The sequence below is a fragment of the Haliotis asinina genome, chromosome 14, assembly GCF_037392515.1.
Source record: "Haliotis asinina isolate JCU_RB_2024 chromosome 14, JCU_Hal_asi_v2, whole genome shotgun sequence".
In the NCBI taxonomy this organism is placed as follows: domain Eukaryota; kingdom Metazoa; phylum Mollusca; class Gastropoda; order Lepetellida; family Haliotidae; genus Haliotis; species Haliotis asinina.
In genome coordinates, this window is record NC_090293.1 from 26,102,965 (window position 1) to 26,129,451 (window position 26,487).

General features: G+C 40.0%; 3 protein-coding genes across 6 annotated transcripts in view; 1 reads left to right on the forward strand and 2 right to left on the reverse strand.

Moving 5' to 3' along the window:
* Positions 1–2,913: 2,913 nt before the first annotated feature.
* Positions 2,914–12,369, reverse strand: LOC137261152 (phospholipid phosphatase 1-like). 3 transcript variants are annotated; one of them, XM_067798856.1, is made up of 7 exons: positions 12,261–12,369; positions 9,166–9,299; positions 7,880–8,031; positions 7,301–7,557; positions 6,207–6,264; positions 4,688–4,867; positions 2,914–4,234 (listed from the first exon to the last, which is right to left on the reverse strand). In XM_067798856.1, the coding sequence occupies exons 2-7, from the start codon at positions 9,236–9,238 to the stop codon at positions 4,178–4,180; spliced, it is 777 nt and encodes a 258-aa protein (XP_067654957.1). In that variant the 5' UTR covers positions 9,239–9,299; positions 12,261–12,369; the 3' UTR covers positions 2,914–4,177. The 3 variants fall into 3 exon arrangements, with proteins under 3 accessions (XP_067654957.1, XP_067654956.1, XP_067654955.1); XM_067798855.1 differs by having other exon boundaries at positions 12,181–12,363; XM_067798854.1 differs by lacking the exon at positions 12,261–12,369 and adding an exon at positions 9,460–9,550.
* Positions 11,564–21,488, forward strand: LOC137261151 (phospholipid phosphatase 3-like). 2 transcript variants are annotated; one of them, XM_067798852.1, is made up of 6 exons: positions 11,564–11,753; positions 16,629–16,780; positions 17,334–17,608; positions 18,781–18,838; positions 20,031–20,207; positions 21,217–21,488. In XM_067798852.1, exons 1-6 carry the CDS (start codon positions 11,681–11,683, stop codon positions 21,301–21,303), a joined length of 822 nt encoding a protein of 273 aa, XP_067654953.1. In that variant the 5' UTR covers positions 11,564–11,680; the 3' UTR covers positions 21,304–21,488. The 2 variants fall into 2 exon arrangements, with proteins under 2 accessions (XP_067654953.1, XP_067654954.1); XM_067798853.1 differs by lacking the exon at positions 11,564–11,753 and adding an exon at positions 14,390–14,545.
* Positions 21,489–22,057: 569 nt separating this feature from the next.
* Positions 22,058–26,487, reverse strand: part of LOC137261715 (serine-rich adhesin for platelets-like) — a 114,162-nt gene continuing 109,732 nt past the window's right edge. The window contains exons 101-104 of the mRNA XM_067799499.1: positions 26,253–26,380; positions 25,448–25,520; positions 24,444–24,565; positions 22,058–24,004 (exon numbers count right to left, since the gene is read on the reverse strand). Coding sequence (XP_067655600.1) covers positions 23,925–24,004; positions 24,444–24,565; positions 25,448–25,520; positions 26,253–26,380 — 403 coding nt within the window. The 3' untranslated portion in view covers positions 22,058–23,924. The remainder of the gene's footprint in view (positions 24,005–24,443; positions 24,566–25,447; positions 25,521–26,252; positions 26,381–26,487) is intronic.

A 26,487-nucleotide genomic window follows, 5' to 3' on the forward strand; every position in this document is an offset into this window, starting at 1 on the left:
TCACCAATGTCACTGTTATCAATGTCTAGACCCACTGCGAAAATGGGACCCATATTGTAGAGTTTTGTCTGAGTCGGGTGCAATCATTTCCTTGGGTGTTTGCATTCTCTTCACGGAGCTTGTAAAATTCCAAACAGAACCAACATATCCAAATATGTGCAAACAAACATGTCACATAACATACCTCGTTACATCAAAAGAGTTCCGCCCCATAATTTCAGATTACAACTGACGTTATTACTGATAATTAATTCAAATTATTTTCTTTCTTTTTTAAAATGTTTTCAACATGTTCCAGTGGAAAAAATACGAATAGCTTCTGAAAACAATAGATCAGACTTTAGATAGCAGTTAGGTCGCTCAGTCAAGTATGACGATGAACCGTCGACTCACCTGACATGAAATGCATGCGTTGCCTGGCACAAGGGGTGATCTCAAAGATAGTGTGTGCTTTTGTATGTGTGTCGAATTTGTCTCATCTTTTGAATAGCATATTACCCGTCTTTCTTCCATAACGTTTATACTGAGATATAACGAGAGTGTGATACCTGATACCCAATGAAAAGTATCGTATCAAATGTCTCAAAATATAAAGGTGGCGTGACCACCCAAAGATCGACAAGGCTGGACATTAAAACTTACTTATAAATTGTTATGGCATGCTGCGTACTTCCGCAATTTAATTCACCGAAGGAATTGTCATATATTAGCTGATATCTTCTCCATCCTCCAGCCCGATCACAAACACAGTGTGCTGCACCCGTCCTGTTCTTGCTTTTGAGACGACCCTTCCTACCTGTTTCCTTATGGAACTCGAAGCGAGAACCCATGACAGCTTCATTCTTAAAAGTTAAGCATGAAAGTTATTGCAACATATGTCATATCTGGGATTTCACTTTCTCAATAAAGTACAAATTCTACTACTTCTTTGGTTGAGTCCCATCCGGGATTCGAACCAGCACCTTCAGAGTCAGGCACCTTATCGCCAGCACACAAAGTCAGCCGCCTAACCTGCTCAACCACCACGACTCCCACAAAATGAAAGTCGGACAACTGGTAGTCTAGACTGCGTACTTTGTATACCCCTCATCATAATCATGAAAGTTACTATTATTACGTCATCTATCGTTTATAATGAAGCTAAGTCTAATTTCAAAATGGGCATTTAAAAAGTGCCCTTTGCATACAGCCGTGGTCTGTTCTAAATAAGTTGCATTGTTCATTTCTGCTCTAAAGTACAGTCGGAAATAGAAGAACAAGTGATTATTCGCATTTATCTCTACAGTTTATAAAGTCGATATGCGGGAGTGTGAGATATCAGTTGAAATAAGTTCGGGTTAACTACAGTTCTAGTGGTAGGGAGACAGGAAACGTGAAAAAGGGACTTTACAGACATTAGTGTAGAAATGAGCAATGCGTTTTTTTTCGCATTATAAAGGGCACATTTGAAATGCCCATTTTATGCTGAAACTCTGAAGGATGTAGCTACCATGGAGTTTCACTATCAATATAAAAAGAAACGGGTAGGAGGGGTCGTCTCAAAAGCGAAACCAGGACGGGTGTCGCACGCGATGGTTGAGGTCGGGCTGGGGGATAGAGGTATCAGCTAAGATATGACAATCCTTTAGGGGAATTAAACTGGGGAAATAAACGATGTATGATAACATTTGACAAATAACATCCAGTTATGTCGATCCCCGGCTGGTCATACCACCTGTATATTTTGAGACATTTAATACGATGCTTTTCTATGGGTATCAAACGTATCATACATACATTAACATAAACGTCTTGAAAGACAGACATGTATGATGTTAATCAATAGATGAGACATGTTCCACACAAATGACAAGGCACAAAATATCTTTGAAATGACCCCTTGCGCCAGTCGGCAGTGCATGCATTTCATGCCAGATGAGACGACTTTCCGTCGTCATACCCGGCTGAGCGACCTAATTCCCATCTATATATAGTCTGATCTATTGTTTTCAACAGCTAGTCCTACTTTTTCTACGTTTAACCCGATTTTACGAGTTAAGATGCTTGTCTGGATTTTCTCTTACGCATAGTTAGGCTGAAGTGAGTAATTTCGACATATCCTATTAGCCGACGTGTAAATTTGATGGATACAGAGTAACAGCCGAATAACATTTCTTTTTCTACTTCCAACTAGAAGTACAGTACTTTAATCTCTCCTTAGTAAAATTCTTTACAACGTTAAATTAACGTTTCCTATCTATTTCCTAACGTATTTCAACATATATATTCTGCACTTTCACATATCAACTGCATAAACTGTAGAGATAAATGCGAATTCTATTTCCGACATTAAATTAAATATAATTCCACAGCAAACTAGCAACGGCATGAAACAGTTCCAGAATTGAGATAAGGATGTATTGTTTCTAGTTTGTTAACCCCTTCTAGCCCCGAGATTCGGGTTAGAATTGGTCATCTGTAAACCCATGTTTGTTGTAAGAGGCGACTAACGGGACCGGTTGATCAGGCTCGTTGACTTGGTTGATACATCATCGTATCCCATTTCCGGAGATCGATGCTCATGCTGTTGATCACGGAATTGTCTGGTCCAGACTCGGTTATTTACAAACCACCGCGATGTAGCTTCAATATTGGCGGCGTTAGACAACAAACAAACCAACGTCCCACTCTTTCAGGGTAGATCAGGGTACAATGTTACACAGTTGACCAAATCTCTACAGCACTACCATGGCTATACAACCCATTCTTTCGAGTGTTAAAACAAGACTAGGCTACTAATGGCCGGCTTAAACTGAGCGTCCCAATTCAGATAATGGCATGTATTCTACATGTGATAACAAAGTTTAATCAAGGAATACTGAATGGTTCAAGCGAAATCCGTTGCCTTGGGAACGCAACACAAAATTTCACAAAAACGTGATAAACAGTTTATTAGTTATTCTCTGGAAACGACCCGTAAGAAGACGCACAATTGATATATTTATCGAAACATTAAAACAAAACGCAAGGGTTCGATGTCTGACGTTTACATGCAAGATTTCATGAAGATAGTTTAAATGTTTATGACTATAAGCGAACTATTCCCACGTTTGAACCAACTTGTTCCGTAGGAAACCCATAGAATTAAAACATAATACCCACTTCGTATAGGCACCAGGATATGTCATCCCCACTTCACAGAAGTTTCTAATGCGTTTCCACGTGCAGAAATTGCAGATTTGAGAAGCCACTATCCTAAAATGTTCCCCATGTAGTCATTCCCCATCTGAAAAAAACAATATCCTTTGATTTTTCGTTCGTCGACTACTAGTATCTTCTGCTTGTCCCTTTGTATTTCGGACTCATCACGGCCACGATCCACACTGTTCGTATCGTTATGACCTGTCGTAACTCTTAGTTTCTCGCAGGCTTACGAATGTCGTAGCGCTACGAATGCTTTGGTAGTAACATTTCAAGTGTTGGATGTATTACTTGGCTTGGCATCCCCACAGCCACGAGGTAACACAGCATCACCTTTGATTAATGCCTACCTGCTTAGTTTAAGTGTACAGAAGAAACGAGTGTCCCAGTGGTTAAGAAAGTAACGAACGGTCCACGTCACAAGCCTCATGTCGATTAACTGCGTGAAGTCCCTTTTCGCGTCTGCTGGCGTTAGTGGTTGAATATCGCTACAAAATATGTTAGTCTAGGTGTTAAACATCAAACAACGTCTGGATAACCCCACGTGTGGTTGATGATAAGTTAAAATATGTTTGCTACATTAACATTCATTCGTATCAACCAAAGGATCACAAACAAATTCTAGGACAGCAGACAAAACACTCTTGTGGATTAGGTTTTTTTCTATTTGTGAAACAATTCAATAATACCAGATAATACACTCTCCTGGATTGGGATTTCTTTAATGTAAGACAACTCGACCACACCGGATAATGCATTCTTGTGGAACAGAGTTTCTTCTTTTTGTTTGATACCTCCATGACACCAAGTGATACACCATCGTGGATTAGGATTTCCTTTTCTTGTTAGGCAACTCAACGACACCAGTTAATGCACTCCTGTGGACAGGAATTTCCTTTTTCTTGTCACCTCAACGACACCAAATAATACACTCTTATAGATCAGGATTTGTTCTTGTCAGACAATGCAACGAAACCAGATTTTCGACTCTTGCGGATTAGGATTTCTTCTTCTTGTCAGGCAGTGGTTCCGGAACATCATGCAGAAGCGATGCCTGAAAACAATCAAGTAGGAAAAAAATCAGCTCTACTGAAATGAAACCAGGTTGAAGTTACGTGAATTTCACCAACGGTTGATAAGGGTTGAGCAACAAGCTTAATGAGTTGTCTCCTCAGGTGATATCAATGTCTAATCATGACCACTTTCAGGTGTCCATTTACGAGTTTTATGAGGTCGATCTCCAAGTCAGCTCCGATTAATTACTATCTTCATCGAGACTCCCAGTTCGTATCTATCCCTTGACAGAGTTGCGTCCGTTGGACACTGGGAAAATCGTACGTTCGAATGTTCATATATTACGCTCGTAGGTCTTGTCAGTACATACACCTGCACGTGTGGAAAACGCCGAAGCTCAGCATCACATAAGCACTCTCTCTCATATGCTAACAGACTGTGACATAACCTGTACATGTATATTGTTCAACCTACCCTACTCTCTCAAACTTACCATCCAATAACCTACTGCAGAGCCGATACAAGACCCTGCGATGATGTCAGTCACGTGATGTTTGTTGTCCGTTATACGCGAAATGCACGTGTAAAGTGCGAGGCAGACGGCTGCAGCTTGAAGAAGTGTCGCTGGCATCAATCCCAGGTGCCTCTTCAAGTTCCGGGACTGGATGTACACCTGCATTGGCATCACAGTATATCTGTAAAGCTTCAAAGCGGAGTGGACAAGCATTTCAATGAAATTCTACCGTCTGCTATAAAAGACTCTTCAACATTTGAACGTTACTTTTTGTCGTCAAACCAATGTTTATATGCTATTTCTGAAATTCAGAACAACAAACCACCTTCTACCCACTGAGACCGGCCGCTAGGAGGGTATAACACGAGAACACAGAAATGTATGTTATGCTATTTCTGAAATTCAGAACAACAAACCACCTTCTACCCACTGAGACCGGCCGCTAGGAGGGTATAACACGAGAACACAGAACATGTAAGTTATGCTATTTCTGAAATTCAGAACAACAAACCACCTTCTACCCACTGAGACCGGCCGCTAGGAGGGTATAACACGAGAACACAGAACATGTAAGTTATGCTATTTCTGAAATTCAGAACAACAAACCACCTTCTACCCACTGAGACCGGCCGCTAGGAGGGTATAACACGAGAACACAGAACATGTAAGTTATGCAACTCCGAGATGACCACTCCCTGATATACCCCTAACGAAACCATCCTAACCAGATCTCACTTTCACACGACCGGGATCGAATCTCCAACGTTACATGTTTTTGCGGAGACGATCCATTCACTCGACCAAGGAGGCCGTCATGTGGAAGAAGAGGTGTGCAAGAGGTCATGTGGAATATATCAACATTGTGCCACATATGTGTATCCAACTCAGAAAAAGCTCCCATCTCTACCTAACCATTGAGTGTTATGAAAGGTATTGAGAAACAACGGTTTTACATGAGGACATCGAGTAACCTCGATTTATAACCATTTGGTTAAAACTATAAACGCATATGTCGGACACTACGAAAAGGAGACAGGAAATTTGTGCCAAGTGACCAGCTGATCTTTGCACACCTTTTCTTATTTAAGTGTTCAAGTTTGACAAATTGACCGTATTCCTGCTTATAGTCAAGCTATAAAAACACATTGCGGGAGCTGCGAGTTTGTGTGGACCTTGCCCAACCCATAAGAAAATATGCAGAATTCATTGTCTTTTTAGAACTTTGTATACAATTGTACCCGTGAAGATCCGGGTTAGAACTGGTCTTCAGTAACCCATGTTTGTCGTAAGAGGCGACAAAGTGATCGTGTGGTTCATACGTGTCATCGGTTCCCAGTTTCGTATATCGATGCTCATGATGTTGATCACAGGATTGTCAGACACGGAGTCGATTACTTACAGGCCGCACGTTCAGAAAAGCTCGGATAAGCTGCTTAAGCAAAAACAAGACATACAAAGTAAACAATTCAGAGGCTTAATGTTATTCAGAGGTACTCACTATGAAGAAGACAGCGCCATAGCATAAGCAGCTTGCATGGGCGGAGGGAAACGACAGTCTGTAAACAAGGTATAAATGAAACAATTTGCATTGATAATCTCTGAGAGGTTCACTGACGCAGTGAACATACTAAAATATCTGTTCTGTAGTCTGATATGACATAAACACCGTGATTCAGCCGGAAACAATGTTGTTAGCGGTGTTTAACTCTCTCGACGTTAAACTTCTCAAATACATATACTATACCCGGTCAATCTAACAGTCATCCTTTTGGCTGAATTTTGTTTATACATATACTCATACGAACATATCACACGCGCACGGTTATTCTGAATTTGTAATTTGGAGAGTGTCTCAAACATATTGAAGAAGTGTTTATACCGAGTGAAAAGGTTTTATTGACATCACCGCGTCTATACAGTTTAACTGTTTTTGTATGATGCACACCTACATTGAGACGTGACATCTCTGGATGCTGGATTGAGTGAATGTGTTTAGATTTACGCCATTTTAACACTATCAGGGCGGGAGACACCAGAATAGGGTTTCACACATTGTACCCATTTGGGGAATCGAACCGGGCCTTCGGTCTGACGTTTTAACCACTGGACTACCCATTATATTACCCCATGCACGTCAATCTAATATAGCAGGAAAGCGATGCAAATCTCTGACATATTCGTCTCGAACTGGGATTCAAACATCTGTAGGTGTCTGCTGTGTCTATGGAACTCAACTATGTACAACCATTTCGGGCACTTTAGACTCGTTGGACAAAGGTTCCCTGAATATATAGGATTTGCTCATCAAGACTATCCTCCGTCAACAAACTTTTAGAATATTTTTGGCAAGTAACGTTAAAAAATGAAAGCATCCAACTTTCATTGACTCAGTTAATTGGTTGAATTTCTAAACTTTATGTCAACTATAAACCGTGTACCAAAAGTTAGGCTGAGGGACTGTTACTCATTAATTTAATCTCAAATTCCTGACATGATACAATACGAACAGCATATTTTCATGTAACTGAACATTGAGGTTCGTTCTGCTCAAAATATTAAAACATATATCAATATTTTTAATGATGTACTTACCTCATTTTTCGGAGCCGAGTTTTGTGGGTTCCCAGGCACGTATAATCAGTGACGTAACCGACGGAACAGTCTATCTGTGACCAATCAGGGCGGCACACGTCAAAGAAGTGAGGACGCAGTCTCCCGACATAGAACTTCCCCACATCCACCAACAGGTGCGCCACACCAAAGCCAAACAAGAACATAAGCACTTGTCTGTAGATGGACTTTAAAGAAAAGCTCTTTGTTTTCAACGCACAACAGATGCTAATAAATATCTGAAAAAAAGTAAAATGGATGGAAAATAAAATAAGATGGAACGATTACAATGAATATGGTAAAAATATCATAATATAAAACGGAATTATATCACATATAGGCCCCCCGAAATTGCTCAAGAATGACATTTTTCAAGGTACTGCTTTACGTACGTTAATGTGTTAACTGGAGATATACCCGGATGTATCCCATGCTAACGACAGGGATTCGATTTCCTTTATGGGTTTCATGTGTGAAGCCCATTTCCGGTGTTCCCCGACATGATGTTGCTGGAATGTTACTAAGCGCGGCGTAAAACAAAACTCACTAAGTAAAACTTACCCCGAGGGTGGGGAAGATGCAGCTGACGGGGTACATGATGGAGGCTGTCATGGTTGACTCCCGGTATGGGTACTGCAGAGATGTATCGGAACAGAAGAACCCCTGGAGTGTTGCTGTCCCGTACCATTCCAGGTACAGCAGGGGGCCCCACACTAGTACGAGTGAGATGTGTTAAAAAGAGTAAAGATACATGTCAGGGGCGAGTGATTTCCAGAAACCTGGAAACCATCCGTATCGTGGGATATTGAGGAATCCAGATGGTTTCCATTCACTGGAACTCACTGAGTTTCTAACTAGATTCCATTTTGGATTCTGCACTTTTCGTTACACTCCACGTACTGTATACTGAGTCTCAGAGGTGGAGTGTAACGAAAAACACTGAGGCTAAGTTTACTTATACTGGGATTATGTGATTTTGGTATTTCTGTAAATGGAAACCAAAAAGAAACTAAGGTCATGAGGTTTCTTGTTGGTTTCCATATTTGGAATTTGCAGTTGGAAGATTTCATTAAATGGAAACCAACATAAAACCAGAAAATGTAGTTTCATGCTGGTTTCCATTGCGCTGTTTTGAACTAAGTAACATAAACTGTGTAATTGTTTGCCATCCTGACATCCAGTTGGTATCCATTAATTGGCGTCACCTATTCTCGCGGTAAACGTGTTCTGCCGAGATCGCCGATGCGTGATACTTAACATTGTTGTTTACATCAGTGGCCGGTAACTAGGAAGTGACCCAAGTCTGTGAATTATCTAAATATTGCAATGTAACGAATATTGGTGAGCTTTTGCCAACTTGGACAAAACATTTTTTTACAGGATTTTTCCTTTCCGACAGGATTCCTCTTCCTTACATTTAACGTTACTTCCTCGTTACACCGCGAGAATGGGAGACGCCTCGATTAGTCAGTAACGGACGACCTTGTTTATGTGTGAAGCCACATCGCGCTCAAGAGTGGTTATACACTTGATGTATGAAGCAGTTGGTAGATGCAGATGTTTGAAGGGGGGTCTCGTCATTTAAAAACAACAAGCATTCGTACGATAAGAACTGTTTATATTATTTCTTTCAGACGATATCCGTAAGTACCGCGACAATAGGAAACGCCGGTATAGTTGTAATAGTGCTGACCGCAGCGTTTGACAACAGACCAAACTAACTCCACACACAATTTAAACCATCAGTTTATATCCCCAAGTGAATCAATTTAAACCATCAGTTTATATCCCCAAGTGAAAGTGAATGATGAGGCTGTAAAATGACTGGCGATAGTGACACCACTCACCCGCAGAAACACAGACCAGTTCTATGACAAACTGAAGCATGTCTTTACTGCCAACGTCCCAGATGCCGACCATTCTGAATCAAATATATACTTCCACGCTTGGGTGACTATCTTCAGTCTGTAAGCCAGTCAATCTGCGGGAAAGAAAAAAAATAACATAACCTTGCCCTTGGTAATGACCGAAGTTCTGATTATTTAAAATGTCGTTACACTTTCTGTTCCTATCAATAACGCTGTTAAAAATCCCACGTGGAATATAGCATGCAAACACTTAAGCGAAAACGACAGAAATACCTTGTGAGGCGTAATTTGAGACTATCAGTGACATTACAAACACCCGGCGAAATCGCGAAACACTATACAAGGGAGGTCACTCTATACACTTGGCTCTACGAGAATAATATGGCTTGTTGTCTAACGTGTTCAATTGAAAATATGGATCGGTTCAAACGATTCGTTTTGTAAATGCTCCAAAGTGGAGTAGACCTGAAATGGATACTATTTAAATGAAATGTTAATTAATATTCAGAAATGTGCCCACACTGAATAGTTTGTTAGCAGTACTGAAAGAGTGAGTGAGTTACGTTTTACGCCGCACTCAGCAATATTTCAGCTATGTGGCGGCAGTCTGCATATAATCGAGTCTAGACCAGACAGTCCAGTGATCAACAACATGAGCATCGATCTGCGCAATTGGGAACCGATGACATGTGTCAACCAAGTCAGCGAGTCTGACCCGATCCCGTTAGTTGCCTCTTACGACAAGCTGAGTCGCCTTTTATGGCAAGCATGGGTTGCTGAAAGCCTATTCTACCCCGGACCTTCACGGGTCTTACTGTTAATTGAAGATAACTGGTTCATGGCTCTAAATCAATAGTATGTTGGTAACAGCATGGATGAAATGGGGACCTAAACGAAATTAAACATGAAAATGAAGCTCTCTCTGAATTCCATAAATGCATTCATATTTAGGTGAAAAGTATGTTTTCAGAAGAGTTAAATTGTCCTATTTTCGACCATGTCGAAACAAACCGATAACAGTGATTTAGATGTCCAAAAGAAAGCTGAAATAAAACCAAATATGTTGAGACAACGATACATAATTTCAAGTCATTATTTTTAACAAGAAACAACTGCTGTAGAGTGTGTAAAATTGTAAAGAATCACTCCTATGATTTCAATCTTTTAGAACATTTTCTGCTCATTTGCATAAGTGAAAACAAGTAAAACGCATCTGTTGTGAAAAAGTGTTTAGGATCATCTTATATTACCTTTGTTAACATTTTAGCTTGAAAGGTATATCAGTCGCCAAAATGTAGTAATATTCAAACGGTATTTGCATCGGTTTCACGCGTGGAATGTTTTTATAGGGTATAAAGAGCGCCTTATAGGGTAGAAAGAGCCAGTGTGTTGTTTGCAGATGGGGCCGACATACAATGTTGTTGCCATCGCCCTCGTATGGTACAGTATCACAGTTACACGACGTATTCAGCGCTATAGATAGACTGGGGTCACCATGGACAGACCAAGAAGTGGACATGGAAGAAGTGGACGTCCAGTCATCACAAAGCAGCAGAAAGTTTCATACTCAGTTAAGTTGATATTAAGAAATTCATTATGCAAAGCGGGTAACTTTCTTTTGGCGATTAGTGTACGTAATTAGTACGATTCCACCCGCGATTGGGTGAGTTTGGTTTGGTTTTGTGTCGCTTTTAGTAATGTTCCAGCAATAGAGAAGCTTTGACCCTGTAGTGAGTATGATATATGTGAATCCCATATAATGAACTTGGAAATCGGATATAAAACGCTGAGCACATTAACCAATGAAAATCTCCCATTTTGAACATTGGAATCACGGTGATGATGACTGCTACTTTTATGATGATGATGATGATGACTGCTACTTTTATGATGATGATGATGATGGGAACCAAAGGCAACGCAGATAAACGGGACACGAAATCCGTCTACTTCGTACCAACAATTTTTAAAATGTTTTCTTGATTGTATGTTTGCAAATCGATCGTCGGAGGGATAGATCATTTAATATATCAGTTAAATATTTCTCAGGTTCAAATACTGACTCAGTTAAAACAAAATGTGGAATAACATGAGAGCATCACATATTCTTGCCAACCTTGAACGAAAATATCGGTGAAAATATCTTCGTTTGAAAGCAGAGCACTAACCACTAACATCTTGGGCAATCAATCTACATATGTGATAAAAAAATAAAAAATTGCTTGACATCAGCTGAACAACAGCATATAAACAAACTTCACTCCTTCCCAGATTTAATAATAGCTTTGTTTAAACCATAACGTTAATGTGCATGCGTTTTATCTGTGTACTTCCGGTATGTACATTCATACACGGAAACAGAATGCACCTCGTCCTCGTTATAGCGCTGTCACATGCCCATTGATAACTGTTGATAACTGTCACTGTTGATCCGTCCGTCATCACTGGTCAGCGCATCCACGAACGCCATCACGGTGTGGGGCGAAAAGACGCCATGGACTCGGGACGAGGTTGCAGGGGCATCAACGTCATCAAAATGGTTGGCGATGTCGTAATAACATTACTAAGTAAGTCCGGGATTATAATGAGTCAGTGATAGGACACGTGAGAACAACATAACACGATGTATTGGTGACATTAGTGTTCTGTCGTGGCAGGTGTTATCGGGATGGATATAAACATCCATTTCTGATCGTGGTGTATATGTAGGACCAAAGTATTAGAAAGAAGTCTGAAAAGCGGTGGTGGTGGTGGTAGTAGCAGCAGCAGCAGCAGCAGTAGTAGTAGAGGTAGTGGTAGTAGTAGAAGTAGTAGTAGTAGTAGCAGTAGCAGTAGTAGTTAGCAGTAGTGGTGGTGGTAGTAGTAGTACGCATGTGGGGAATCGAACCCGGGTGTTCAGGGTGACAACCGGACGCTTTAACCATTACGGTACCCCATCGCCGTAGTAGTAGCAGCAGCAGCAGCAGTAGTAGTACATACAAAGTCAACACTCACCCATTCCTTTCCTGCAAGAACTGCTGCACACAAGCATCTCTTCAAAGTTCCAAAAGAACCTTCGCCTGCGCTGGACCTACCTTATGTACTGAGCTACCTACATCTCCTCTACAAAGACGTAGTTATCTCTTTCACAGACATGTCTCACAATCAACTTGTCTGTTCAGCGCGCACAGCATACTACAGTGTGCACTGATACGCTAGAAAAATGCGCATATTCACAAAACAGAACATATTACATCAGGCGCGTGGCACGCCAGCGTTTTCGTATAAGCCTGACAGGTTGCAAAGCTATATACATGTATTTAGTTAATACTAAGGGCTTCCGGAACCTGTTTAGCAACAATCATGTGGAAGTTATGTCATTGACCCCTTGTGCAAATTCTGCTTTGTTTTGGTAATTTGGCGTATTGTTACATGTACTATTGCTTTCATTTATTAGTCACTATCTGAAGTACAACAAATTCAACTTCGAGCAAATAATTATTATATTATTATTTTGTCAGTCGACATCATGGTGCTACTAAACCAAGACGTCCTTACTGTAACATCCCTTATGACATACATTTATAGTGGCTTCCTGTCTTCAAACAAATACGGCCACCTGGCGCGCATTGCATTGTAATTAATTATACATGCATGACCATTAATTGTTCAGGATAGTGTAACTGACATTAACGCTGTTGATGTAAATCAATATCTATCTTCATGTATATATTCCTAAATGAAAGCATCAGTGCAGCATGCATACTTTTACTACACAGCAGTTAAACTCAGAAGGGCACATCACATACTGTACCCATATGGGGAACCGAACCGTCGTCGGCGGCGTGACGAGCGACGGCTTTAACCACATGGCTTTCACATCGCCTTTACTTTTACTTTCGAGATGCTATAAGGCATGATTTTAAAAGAAGCGCCAAAGTACTGATTTTTGTCGGGCTACAAATAACGTCAGGCCTTCCACGGAAACTCATCAGGTTCAAGCCCCTTTCTCTGCTTGCACGTCATTCATAATGATCATATATACTCTTAAGAAAAGGACGGGATCTTCATTTTATTTTTTCTTTACGATTAAAAATATTTAGATTTATCGGAGTCTATCAATGTTGATATGGTATTATTGAATGTTTTGAGAGTGCATCACCATTTGCACTCCTTTACAACCACAGTTATCTGGAATGCCGCTTTTGAAAGACGAGTCAAGCTGGTATATGGCATGTAATTAGCATGTATACGATTTTCATTTTAAAACAAGGTACTAGAAACATACACTAACAAATGTGTGATGCAAGATGAGTGTCAAAAGTAACGTTCTATGCGATTTCTCGACCTTCTTGAAAAGACGTCAAAATCGAGAATGAGACCCCATGCACGTTCATGTCATGCGTTGTGTTTAGGGGGGTAATAGTGGGAAATGGTGGTGCGTTCATGAAATGTCAACGTTTGTTAACCTTTACACTTCCTATCCAAGTTGAAATTTCATTATCCCTTACTTTTTTTGAAGAGCATAATTGTGTTCCCCGCTGATAGTTGGAAAAGAAGATAATTTTGAATATGTAACTGCTCAGGACTGCGAATGTTACCAACCGATGGTAGAACTCGATTGCCTACGAATACTGTTAAATTCATCAGGACAGCCGCAGAACAGTAAACTCGATTGCCTACGAATACTGTTAAATCATTTGGACAGCCGCAGAACAGTCACAGAGGTGAGGCCTTGAATTTATAAAGCATATCTGGAGCTTTGGGAAATTTTGCATGCACAACTAGCTTAACTGCATATGTTACACCCAACCTGTGCAACTGCTCACTGTGTGCAATGAGCAGGTCGTATTGGTTAAGTGTGCAATGTGCAAAATAGCTTCCATACCTCACGCAAAGGGCAAACAGTTATCTGCACATGAAATGGACAATGGCGGTGAATGAGTTATAATTCTCCAGATATTTAGATATTTCAAAGTGTGAGCAACCAGCTTGGTCCCACGCTATGGGACATAATCTGAAATTAAGTTGGACGTGCAGGCGATTTGAGCATTGTTAGATTGGTTGGTTGGAATATAATTTGAATATTGCTTGGTGCTAAAACTAAACTCGCTCACTCACTCGATGACGCACTCCACAATCGCAGAAACGAACATAAGGTATTGATTTAATATTCTAATCTGATTATATTTCGATTGTCTTTCAGGTCGTTTTTGTGTTTCAGGTATACCATTCGAGTTCGAATCTTCTGGCAAACAAGGATAAGCTGAGCATCGACCTGACAATTTACCCGTATTACCATATAGAGTGCCGACCACTGGCGCTTGCAGTTGTGAGCGAGAGGGAACCAGGTTGTCCGCGATCAAGTGCAGTGCGATGGGTGAAGTTACACTGACTACGTTAGAGTCTAGTTATGAGTAAGGCGTGTGCAGCTACGCGAGGAAACAATTTCATCGTCATGTACTGCACCTGCACTAGCTTTCATCTGGTCTCTCTTTCACAAACCAAATGGATTTGTTCACTGCCGTGTACCGCATACTTTGCGTCCAACTTATCCTTGTTTGCCAGTGCGATCTTAGCTTTATGGCGTACCCAAGGGCCGCAACTCCGTCAGCGAATCGCAGCGCCTTGAGGCTACATAGCACTAAATGATTTACCACAGACTTCTAATGTAACCTTATACACCTTCTTTTTTAAATATGGAGGCTATAAACAGCCATTCCATGTACACATGGCTACACTCTGACCTTTAAACTACAATAAAATATAATGTCTGGTCAACTCATTCGTCACCTCTCGCCCCTTTCCGTAACCTCAAAGAACATTCGTGACCAACTCGCGTTATTCCGGGACAAGCCGAATAGCGACTCGTGCCCCTCTCGAAAAATTTCACATTGGCGTACATACGAACTACTTCAAACAGGAACGATAACTCTATTCCTGTTCAAATAGTACCTAATACCACAGAAGTACTCCTACATAGCATTGCTGTTTTTGTGTTTGCTTATTTACTTCAAAGAATTAAACCTCCCTGTTGCACCTAAAAGGAAACAACCATGGTTGTTAAAGGCATGCTCACCTTATATTTCCATTTATATTTCTGAAAAAGGTTTCATGAGATTTGTTTTATCGAATATGCAAAAGATATTTATTAAAAAAAAATAAAATCTACATTTAGTTCCAAATAGAAACTAAAAATGACTTTAAAATATTTCTCAAACGTTCGTGTTACCTTGCTGTCATACCCCAAGTGGAATTCTTACTGAATTCGCTGAAATATATATGAATGACACAAAATGGTCACCCTAAAATATCCCAAGAGATGTGAAATACAGGCCCATCGTTAAAGATTAACGCCGATAAGTTATACAGATACGATATTATTGTGTTAATACACCTCGCGGTTTACAATCACATTGCGTAAAACTGTTAGAAGCGGACGTGCAATCATCACAATTAAGCCCGCAAGTTCGTCAGAAAAAACACTCAGTTGGACCAGTGACTTGAATTTTATCAAAAACTTCACACACGACAATTTTGTTAGCTGCGTTATTTGTACATGCAATATGACAATATATATTTTTCATGACATTTTAAACAATCACATAAAGTCATAAACGATCTAAGTAGTCGGGATTATTTTCATCAATGCACCGCATCCATTACTCGCGTTCTGATTGGTTTGTCGTATTGTCGAGTTGGGGACATGTCCCCAGAAATGGGCGAGTGGTGACGTCCGTCTCTTCCTTATCAATATGGATAACTCCGTGTTTTTTTATGATAAATGAGTCTTGTTAGCAGAATGCTGGAAAAACCAACCGGATTGAAATATTATATTTGAATATTTACTTATTCCGTGTCAGTGGTGTTAACGTTTCATGCACGTGTGGACATATTCATATTTGACGCATCAAGGCCATCATGATGACCGACGCCGTCTCACATGTCGACAAGTTTTTTCAAACAACAACAGACCCGTGATGGTCCGGGGTAGAATAGGCCTGCAGCAACCCACGCTTGCCACAAAAGGGGACTATGCTTGTCGTAAGAGGCGACTACTCGACAGACTCGCTGACTTGGTTGACACTTGTCATCGGTTCCCAACTGCGTAGATTGGTGCTCAAGCTGTTGATCACTGGATTGTCTGATCCAGACTCGATTGTTTACACACCGCAGCCATATAGCTTGAATATTGCTGAGTGCGGCGTAAAACTAAACTCATTCACTCAAGCAATAACTGGGTTGCCTTTGTATGTGTTAGTGACACCTATCACTGACGGAGCAACATACGCTCACCTTTTCGGGAACACCTGGGGGTCATCACTATTTGATTGTGATTTATACACATGCTTATGATAAGCTCAAAATCGACAATGGTCTTGTTCCGTTTATTCATATATGAGTCTAAATTGAAATGGGATTGCTTGAATGCTTAATTTAGAACCTCTTTTTTTTATTTGTAGTGTTACTATTCATCGGGGCTCTTGAGAAGTACGGTGTTCCGTTCCGGCAAGGATTCTTCTGCGACGATGACACTATCAAGTACCCGTACAAGCAAAGCACCATATCAGTCACACTGTTGATGGTGGTGTCGCTAGCAGTACCTCTAGTTGTGGTAGGACGCCCCCAAATGTGAACACCTTCAAAGCATTAATGTAAATATCCCTGCAGTTGTACATAAGACGGTGTTGAAGAGTGAAGTAAAGGCCCGTGCCCAAAGTATTTCTCACGTGACGCCATTGCCATAGGCTTGCATGTTAATATAGTGCAGAATGAATACTTTTCTTGCATTTAATTTTCGTAACATTCGAGTCAAATTTTGCACATTTATGAGGAATCATCTTACCAACAATCACAATCTGTTTAATTTCCGTTGCTTATTTATTAAATGGCAACAATTTAATCGGCATATGTACATCCTGGACTGTGCACCGTGGAACCATACGTAAGTTGATAAATGTGATGTCAGTTTAATAGTGAACATAACTGTATACCTTATAATACAATTGTACTATGGGCCATGAGGCCTGAAATACGGAATAAAGTTGATGATGATGATGATAATATTCTTAACAATGTTCACATAAGATGGTCCTTTTGAAATAACTTAAATAAACTTCAGTCCATGTAGAAAGTCGACTTACAGGATTAATTCTTACCTGTCGCAGATGGTACTTTCGGACGCCCATTTCAAAGTTTACAAACTCCGGGGAACCATGACCAGACACACAGTGTTGAGGGGTGTCTTTAACGTTGCTCTTGTGTTCCTGTTTGGTGGTGCTCTCACTTTTATCGTCACCGACATCGGGAAGTACAGCATCGGCCGCCTCAGACCGCACTTTATATCTGTATGTCATCCCGCCCTGAGTACCACCTGCGCGGAGGGATACATCCAGAATTATACTTGTGAAGGGTCCGACAAACAGGCAATATCAGAAGCAAGGTGAGTATCACCACCACAGTGAATAATCGTCTTCTTTCATTTTTATTTCTTTCTTCCTTTCTTTCACGCTGTAGGTTGGCAGTCGGTAAATCATCAAGTCTGAACAAAACAGTCCAGTAGTAAACGCCACACAAATTGACGGGTACTTCCGGTTGGGCACGAAATGGTTTCCAAGAAATTCTGCATTCGTAACTACTCGTGTCATTCCGTCAAGCCGGATGGCGTCTCGTACCCCTCTCGTGGCCATGTTTACGACTGGGTCCTGTCTAAGCGCAAACGGGCATGATGATGAAAATAGTCTAGTACTATTATCAACGAAAGCTAACTTTGAATTTCCAAACATGGCTCTTAGAATATCTACATCCCGTGGGCAAAATAGCAATACGGTCATTCCATTTGCAAATATGTTTCAGTGTTGAAAGTTGTTCATGTTTTAGAATCAAAGTTTATGTTTAAATTGTACTTTGTATAGTGTAGTGAAAAGTTCAACGGTTCCGCCAATTTCATGTTTTGAAATGCGTTTTACTGCGCGCGATTTGATTGGTTTGCCACGATTCTTGGCAATAATGGCGTAAGAGAGGGGTACGAGTCTTCTTGTAGGTCACGGAAAGAGACGAGTAGTTACGAATGGAAATTCTGGTGTTATCATAGAGTTTCCATGATTTATTGCACCTGTGAAGATCCGGGTTCCGCAAAAATGCGGATCCGAATCTTCAACAAACCATGCTTGCAACAAGCGACTAACGGGATCAAGTGGTCAGGCTCGATGAGCTCGTTGAAGCATTTTATCGAAACCCAGTTGCATGATCGATGCTCATGTTGATCACTGGATTGTCTTGTCCAGACTCGATTATTTGCAGACCGCCGCCACATAGCTGGAATATTGCTGAGTGCAGCGTTAAAGAACAAACAGCCCAACCGTGACCCATTCATAAAATGACAAACAGTCTCTCTTTTTCTGGCAAGTAGAAGTTTTGTCGAAAAATCTTTGATTGCAACCAACGCAAATCACCAAATTCCTACTATATTAAATTTTTGTAAACATCTTTCGACAACCCAGAGAAAGGAAAATGTTTAGGAAGGAGGGTTACAGAACAGTGGTTGTTACCCAAAAGTTACCCTGAAGACATGGAGAATGTACATGTGTTTGCCTTTCATCTGTACCTTTGCAGATTGTCTTTTCCATCGGGACATGCTTCGATTTCCTTCTTTGGGATGACTTATTTTGCGGTAATATTCAGTTTTAACATCCAATGGCTAAAACACGTCGATGCGCACTGTTTGTGGTATTTGCACAAGATATACATTTTCAGTCATCCTAGTCGTTTGATTCGTTGCATGTTTGCATATATTCGTTAACTCATTAACCTGCTAGAGAATATCGTTTGCTTACGGTGGATACACAGGCACAATTCAACGTGAAGTTTAATATAATCTAGCATTAAACTAGCTTGTCTAGTAATATTGCATAATGCGGATCATAGGATTAAACATTAATCTATGCGTTATGAAAATTGTTTGTTGGTTAGTTGTTTAACGCCTCACTCAGTAACATTCCAGGTCTGTAATTAAGCGCTTCCTTCCCAGATAACCCAGTCATCAACATCATGAGCATCGACTGAGGAATGATAAATGTCAGCAAGAACAGTTCGTGTCATCATCAATTTATCAATACATTTTATGTTCCTCACTACCTCGCCCATTATGTTTATAACGCTGTAATAATGTTGGAATATTACTAAAAGTGGCGTAGAATCACTCACCTGCCATCATGACATCAGCTAGTGCAGATATTCTTTATGGTAAATGGCAGTTCTAACGAGATGATAACCGAGATAGGGGAAGTAACAACGGGTCGACATTCGACATTAATGTGTATATGAGTGGAGGTGTTTGTTTGGTTTTATTGTTTGCTTTGTCTGAGACCTTTTTGTTTTTGGACTTATTTGTCTGATGTCAGGTCTGATCATGCTTGTCCACACTAATTCCAGTTACGTACAGCCAACCTGTTCTTGTATCAGGTCTTTAGGCATACCCCTGCAGATCACACCCGTGAAGATCCGGGTTAAAATTGGTCTCCAGCAGCCCTCGCTTGTCGTAAGAGGTGACTAACGGGATCATATGGTCAGGCTTGGTTGATAGCTATCTTCGTATCCCAATTGCGCATATCGATCCTAATGCTATTGATCACTGGATTGTCTTGTCCAGGCTCGATTATTTACAGACTGGGGAATTGATGATTGCGACGTAAACCAACACTCACTCATTCACTTTTAATGCCAGTCCCAGCAGGATTACAAATACCATCTTTTAACCTCGCTTTGCATGTCCCCTCGCACACCTCCTACCAAAATTAAATAAGTGAGCTAATTAGAATAAAGAAGACGGTAACACACCTGACAGCTGAATATTTTCCTTACAGGTGTTTCTCTATGCCCGACTGCCCAAGTCCAGCCCAAGTCTCCTGAAACCATTTGCTATGGCTCTAGTGCTGAGCGTGGCGTTTTATATTTCCTTGTCCCGTGTCTTCGACTACTGGCACCATCCTGGTGACGTCATATTCGGCGCTCTTCTTGGAGCGTCCATTGCTGGGACTTTGGTGAGTCAGTTAGTTCTCGTAACATCATGCCTTTAATGCTTTACATCCTTTGACTGGGTTGATTAGGTTTATCATATAATATATCCATTATGTTGCATCATGCAAGGTTCAGTGGTTGAGAGGCCCTTGAAGGTCCGGCTTAGACCCGATCGTCAGTAACCCATGATTGTCGAGGGATCTAGTAGTCAGATTTGCTGACGTGGTTGACACCACAGGCCCTCGTGACATTGCGAGGATTAAAGATTTTTTTTAAAGAAAAATATACATAAATTATGAGATGACCAGCCGACTTGACAAGCCTCACAGCACAATATATCTAGACATGGCCGGACACTTCGTTGTACCCCACCCGCCTCCTTTGCCGATCGCTACGCTACCATTGCATGCAATCGATTAAAACTTTATCTAAACACAACCAAAGGTGGCTGGCCTATCAATCACCACTCATGACACCTACCAGTGCTCTATTGTTTTTTCTACATGTCGACTGAAAGCCGATTTTGACCCTCAAGTAAACGATCTTGACACAAATGATGGACGATAGCAAGGTTTGTCGTAAGGCTGCATAAAGGGGGTGTGGTCAAAGCGAGCCCTCTCATTGATCGACGTTTGCTATCGTCCGCCATTTGTGTATCACTTACTCACTTACTCACTCACTCACTCACTCACTCACTCACTCGGTGTTGAAGGAAAGCAAAGTCGTCCTTGACCAATAAATGTGTACTGGTGCTCACACACCCAGAATCACAATCGAGGCGAACAATAAGATTCGAATCATGGCGCCGGAAATATATCTCCTTAGGCACATCCGCCCCTGATCTGTGGTAAATACGTCCCAAGTATTCCGCCGTCTGGCCTGGCAGTACTGTCATCTTTTAAAAAAATCTTTCAAATTCATGGCCTGGTGATATGTTATTCTCACACTGAATACGTCTTACTGCATTTTCATAACGTATAAAGTTTGTGCACATTTTCGTACATATTTATACCTTTGCCTTTATTTCCGTAGAGTATATTCGTTGCGAGGCTGCCATCAACCCCTGACAGGCTGGAAGCTGATGACCCAGACCGTCGCAAAATTGTAAACTTGGCATAAAGAACGAAACCACCAAGACCATGAATTTGTCATGGAAACCTGCAATCTATCAACAATGAATAGTACATGTACATGTATATGTATTTTCCTGAATTTGAAATATTCAAAACTCTAAATGCCAAGTGTTCACCGAAAGCATTAAATATTTCACACTTTGCAATACTACAAGTTGCAAGCTGCTGTTATTTGTGGTTGTGTTATTTGTGAGTGGCTTTTCTTTAGAACCTAACACGTATGTTCACTTATATTTCTGAATTACTATCAATTATTACTATAAAATGTTGCAGTGAAATAACCATTCCGTACGTATTCGTGATCACCACCATATAGCTGGAATATTGTTGGGTGCGGCGTAAAAGAGCAAAAGAAATATCAAACCAAACCGAATGGACGTTTTCTCCACAAAATACTTAAAACAACCTGATTTTACAACGCTTTTATCAATATACCACCAATATCACGGTGGATGACACAATAAATTAGCTTCACATATTGTACCCATATGAGGAATCGAAAACAGGCCTGTAACGTGAAAGGATGGATGCTTGAACCATTAGGATATCCCACCGCCCCAAAATGAGTCAATGAGTGAGATAAGGTTTAAGCCTCTTTTCAACATTCCAGCAATGCCACGGCTGAGGGCACCGGAAATGGGCGTACCAATTTGTGGAATAGAAACCGGGTCTTCGACATGACAAGAGGACGCTTAAACCAATAGGCTACCCCACCACCCTTATGACAACAAACTACTGACTTATGAAAGAGAAAGTTTATTTGAATGAAAACATTACAACTGTGACTGCCTCCGTGATCACGTCATTCGAGATAACCCTTAAATTCCGTTTATGGCCGTGGTTAACTGTGTGTCTTCAACCATGCATGTACGTCGCTATGTAACAACAGAACAATTACAAAACAAATATATCTTTAATCGATGTACAATTAATGTCTGAAAGAGATATTCCACAACTATATGAAAATTGTTCTTTAATAAATGAACTTTGTCTAAGCGTTTGGAATTTGCAGCCATTTGCATTTAAATCTCTCAGCAAAAACAGGAACAGTCAGGGGTGTAAGACTTCACTCTATAGACTATAGTGTTTACAGGTAACATTTGTATGTCAGATGAACTCTATCTTAAAACATGGCACCTTGGTTGTTTTTTTTTCAATTTTGTACTTGAAGTTAATATTTAACACACGTATTTCCTTTCACTGAAATATCAAATTAAAAACATATGTGAGAAGTTGGGTTTTATCTAAATGGCACTTTATCACTTTTGGGTTTCATTTGATTTGTTTTTCGAACTTCTCCTTCAAACAATGTGTTTTTGAAGGCCAATACTTTCGATTCTTAGCAAACATAAACCAACATTGTTTTGGGGTAGTGAGGGAGAATATATTTCCTTCGATAACACCCTAACCTCACCACCCCCACCCCCCTATATGAAATACTAGGTAATTTGTAGTCTTATGTTTTCAATTTTGGAATTCGCTGAATACATGAATAGGAAAATAGTTCACAAGTATGCATATCTTTCAAAACAACACATTTCATAAATATAACATATATCACATTCCTAGGACGGGTATAAAATCGGATCGGATTGGGAAATTTGTAGGACATTAAAAGAACATTCATCATTACTAAGGAAACATTTCAGCCTTAAGAGAAACAAGGAACATTCTCAGCTGGATTTGCATCAATAAATGCCAGTATCACAAAACAAAATACTGCTCGTGTTTCACCTTCTGGACGGATGGTCAGTGAGTATATATTGCCGCAGAGCCTGACACTTGCTTTTAGGAGATAATTCTCATTGGCAATGCTCAGCAGCGATACTACTATACAACACATATGTCTGGAAAAGATTAAGAGTTTTTAGAAAAAGTCTCAAATTTTAAACTGAATTTTCTTTTATATCCGGATACATTCAGTTTCTAAAATGAAAAACAACAACATTTTAATGTTAGGATTGCTGTTGCACTTTGTGTGGTTATTTTCATGGTAAAGCATATGAAATAATTTGTATATTTGTATGTATAATGTTTACGCGAAATTCCCCTTTTAGGGTCACTATGTACAAAGCATGGCACATAGTGGAATTAATATCCTTTCATATTTCCTTTCATCACCTCATACATATTATACAGCGATAAAAAAATTTAAGAATCCTTCATAACGAGACACAGACAAGAACAATATCAGACCATTGATCTTCGTCTGAACTTGCGTCATTACTTTGAGATTAAGACAACGACCATCCACAGTTGAAAACATTTTTCACAATTCCACAAAACATTTACAAGTTACTAATACTCTATTGCAGGAACCGGTATGAAATATTTTCAAATACTTAGTAAAATTTGTATTCATTCATTTCTTGATTATGCCCGAAAACTTTGATTGCATTGCGTAATCGATGCCACTATCACAGACAAACAAAACAGCATTCAATGTATTTACCATATAACAATTTGGAGATGATACAAGTGTATAAATCAAGTTAGTATATAATTTTATATTGATTTCATATCTAGTATTTCAGGGAATACATGGTCCACAATCACTGCCGTTGTCCTATACATATCATAATGCATATCCGACAAGGAGAGTTCACTTTAGTGTTTCCATAGCAACGTCGAGGCTGCCAAGATGAGGATGATTGCCACTGAAGGATGTGAAATGGAGCATCCACGACCTGCCGTAGGTTAAAGAAACCAAAACTGAATCACAGTATACGTGTACATACCCACAGTAAATGCAACTGTGATATATGTTTCCTCCGTAATTCGTAAAAAAAAAAACCAAAACACTTTCTTATAAGCCTATCCACCGAGTTTTGTTTTGTTCCATTGAGGTTTGTTGTGATAAACTGAAACTTACTGTTTTATCGTATATCGTATCGTATAGTAGATATATATTAATTTTATATATATATATCGTATATTATTACACACACAAAAATTATTACTTTTACAGTGAAATCATCAATACTTTGATAGTTTCTGAAAAAAAGAAAACAGTGCAAGGAAGGTGTTATGTGGCGGTATTTGTATCGAAGACGATTCAAAATGATTAAAAGACAAAGTTTGGAATCATCACAGACGAAATGCCGAAACTCTTTTATGTACACTTACAAGCTTGTAGAACGAGACTGACGTGACCCTGCATCAGATATTGTTTCTGTGTGACGTCATCACAGCCTACATCCTGGTCATTCTGTATCTTATCGAGACATGTGCGGTACGTTTTGCCAGCCCTGGAATACAGATGTACTATAACATGAGGAGTTAGAACATTATGTTTAGGACAATTTTCGTTGTTGTATATTAAAACATGCCACCAAACCATTGGGTAAGTTAAATGACCACCAAAATACTGAAAACCTGTGATAAAACTATGATTTTCGTATCAAGCACTTCACGATGTGGTGAAGTAGCAAAGTTGTTAAAGAGATCGCTTGTCACGCTGAAGACCCGTGTTTGATTCCCCATATTGGTACAATGAGTGAGGTCCATTTCTGGTGTCCCCTGCCGTGATATTGCTGAAATATTGATGAAAAGCTTCGTGCAACTAAACTCACTCATTACAGGGTTGGCGAGTTAATGGTTAAAGTCTAATGGGTAAAGTGAGTTCAGTTTCACGCCGCATTTAGCAATATTTCTACAATATCACGTCAGAACACATAAGAAATTATCTTCACACAGTGTCCCCCATGTTGGAAATCGAACCCGGGTCTTCGGTGTGGCGAGCGAACGCTTTAACCACTTGGTCACCCCCATGCGTATCAACCAAGAGGTACATAACATATAAAACATGAACATCTGAGAATACAGCCTCGATAATCCAGTGAATTACGTACAAACAGCGGTAAAAATAACACGTTGGGTTCATTGTAAATCAGTCATGAAACCAGGAGTACGAGTAAAACATTACGCAGACACATCGTCTCAACTACACACTAGGTCAATATTAAGACCTACGACCGCCGTCATAATATTGCTGAATGCGACGTAAAATTAAACCCACTCACAAACTCAAGAGTGAGTGAGTGAGTTTAGTTTTACCCCTGGCCCTTCACGGGTCCACTAACTCAAGACCTGAGTTTAAACTTGTTTAATTCTGGTTGCTGTGTACGTACGAGCATTTAGTAGATGATGACGTTGTGTCGGCTGTAGCGTACGCTATCTGGCACTTACAAGTCTCTGTCTGGTCTAAAAAAATAACAAAGAGAACATGCAAATAAAAAAATCAGAAATTAATGCGATTTTAACATAATGCATTTTTCAGTTCTGTTAGCCTGGTAAACTGGCTTTATTTTGAAAGGGAGAGAACGCACAGATGTGTTACTTTTCTTGTAGATCATGAGGGGCTATAAGGGGGAATAACTCCTACTGGTAAGATGTTCTTGTTACTGCGGGTGTTAGCTACTGCTATATGCTATTAGTTGTTCTCCCATGACTTTCCCCCGTCTACTTACCGGGCTGAACACTATTATGTCATCGTCTTATAATCTAAGCATATTCAGGATCACAGTTTAGATTTTATAGACATATGTGATTTTGCTGATGTAGCTGAGAAAAATTCGCCTACTGACTGTCTATTATCAAATTACTGTTTGTCCAAACAAAGGGCATACTCTTGCTTCCTATCACTTTTCAAAACAACATACGGGTCAGGCAGGTGTTGCTTTTACATTTTATTTAATGTCCCAAACTCCTTGATTTCTGTGGAGGTTAACACCTTATTTCTAACAGAATATCAAAACTTACAAGTGTGAAACATTCATGCACAATGTCAAAGTGGCATTTTCTCTAGTGTAAAAAATATGTAAAATCTTAGGGTCTGGTCGGCAAAGACATAGGTCGGTATTTTAACATATCTGCAGTGTACAATAACTTGACTTTCAAAATTTCAGATTACATATGTATATGATTAATACTTACAACAGCTTGATGATGACAGATTTGCCACCTTGGCTTTAAAATCACTGGCGACCTGTGACTGTGTCTGTGTTTTGTCACAACTTTCTGATGTGGTTGCAGACAAACAGGAGAGGGCGTTCAGTGCATATCTAGACACAGTTAAAAAGTCTTAAGTCAAGGGAACCCCTTTTTCAAAGCTACAATTGAATATATCATCACCGGACTAATTTGGAACAGACATGCCTGTTCCTTCCAG

Bases quoted from the DNA above. Each gene is read 5' to 3' on its own strand.
- LOC137261151 (XM_067798852.1), top strand. From the start codon at position 11,681: ATGGACTCGGGACGAGGTTGCAGGGGCATCAACGTCATCAAAATGGTT. The intron at 16,781-17,333 runs GTAGGACGCCCC...TACCTGTCGCAG, and splicing joins TAGCAGTACCTCTAGTTGTG to ATGGTACTTTCGGACGCCCA. The intron at 20,208-21,216 runs GTGAGTCAGTTA...TTATTTCCGTAG, and splicing joins CGTCCATTGCTGGGACTTTG to AGTATATTCGTTGCGAGGCT.
- LOC137261152 (XM_067798856.1), bottom strand. From the start codon at position 9,238: ATGGTCGGCATCTGGGACGTTGGCAGTAAAGACATGCTTCAGTTTGTC. The intron at 6,265-7,300 runs GTAAGTACATCA...CCTTGTTTACAG, and splicing joins ACTCGGCTCCGAAAAATGAG to ACTGTCGTTTCCCTCCGCCC. The intron at 4,868-6,206 runs GTGAGTACCTCT...ATGCCAATGCAG, and splicing joins ATGGCGCTGTCTTCTTCATA to GTGTACATCCAGTCCCGGAA.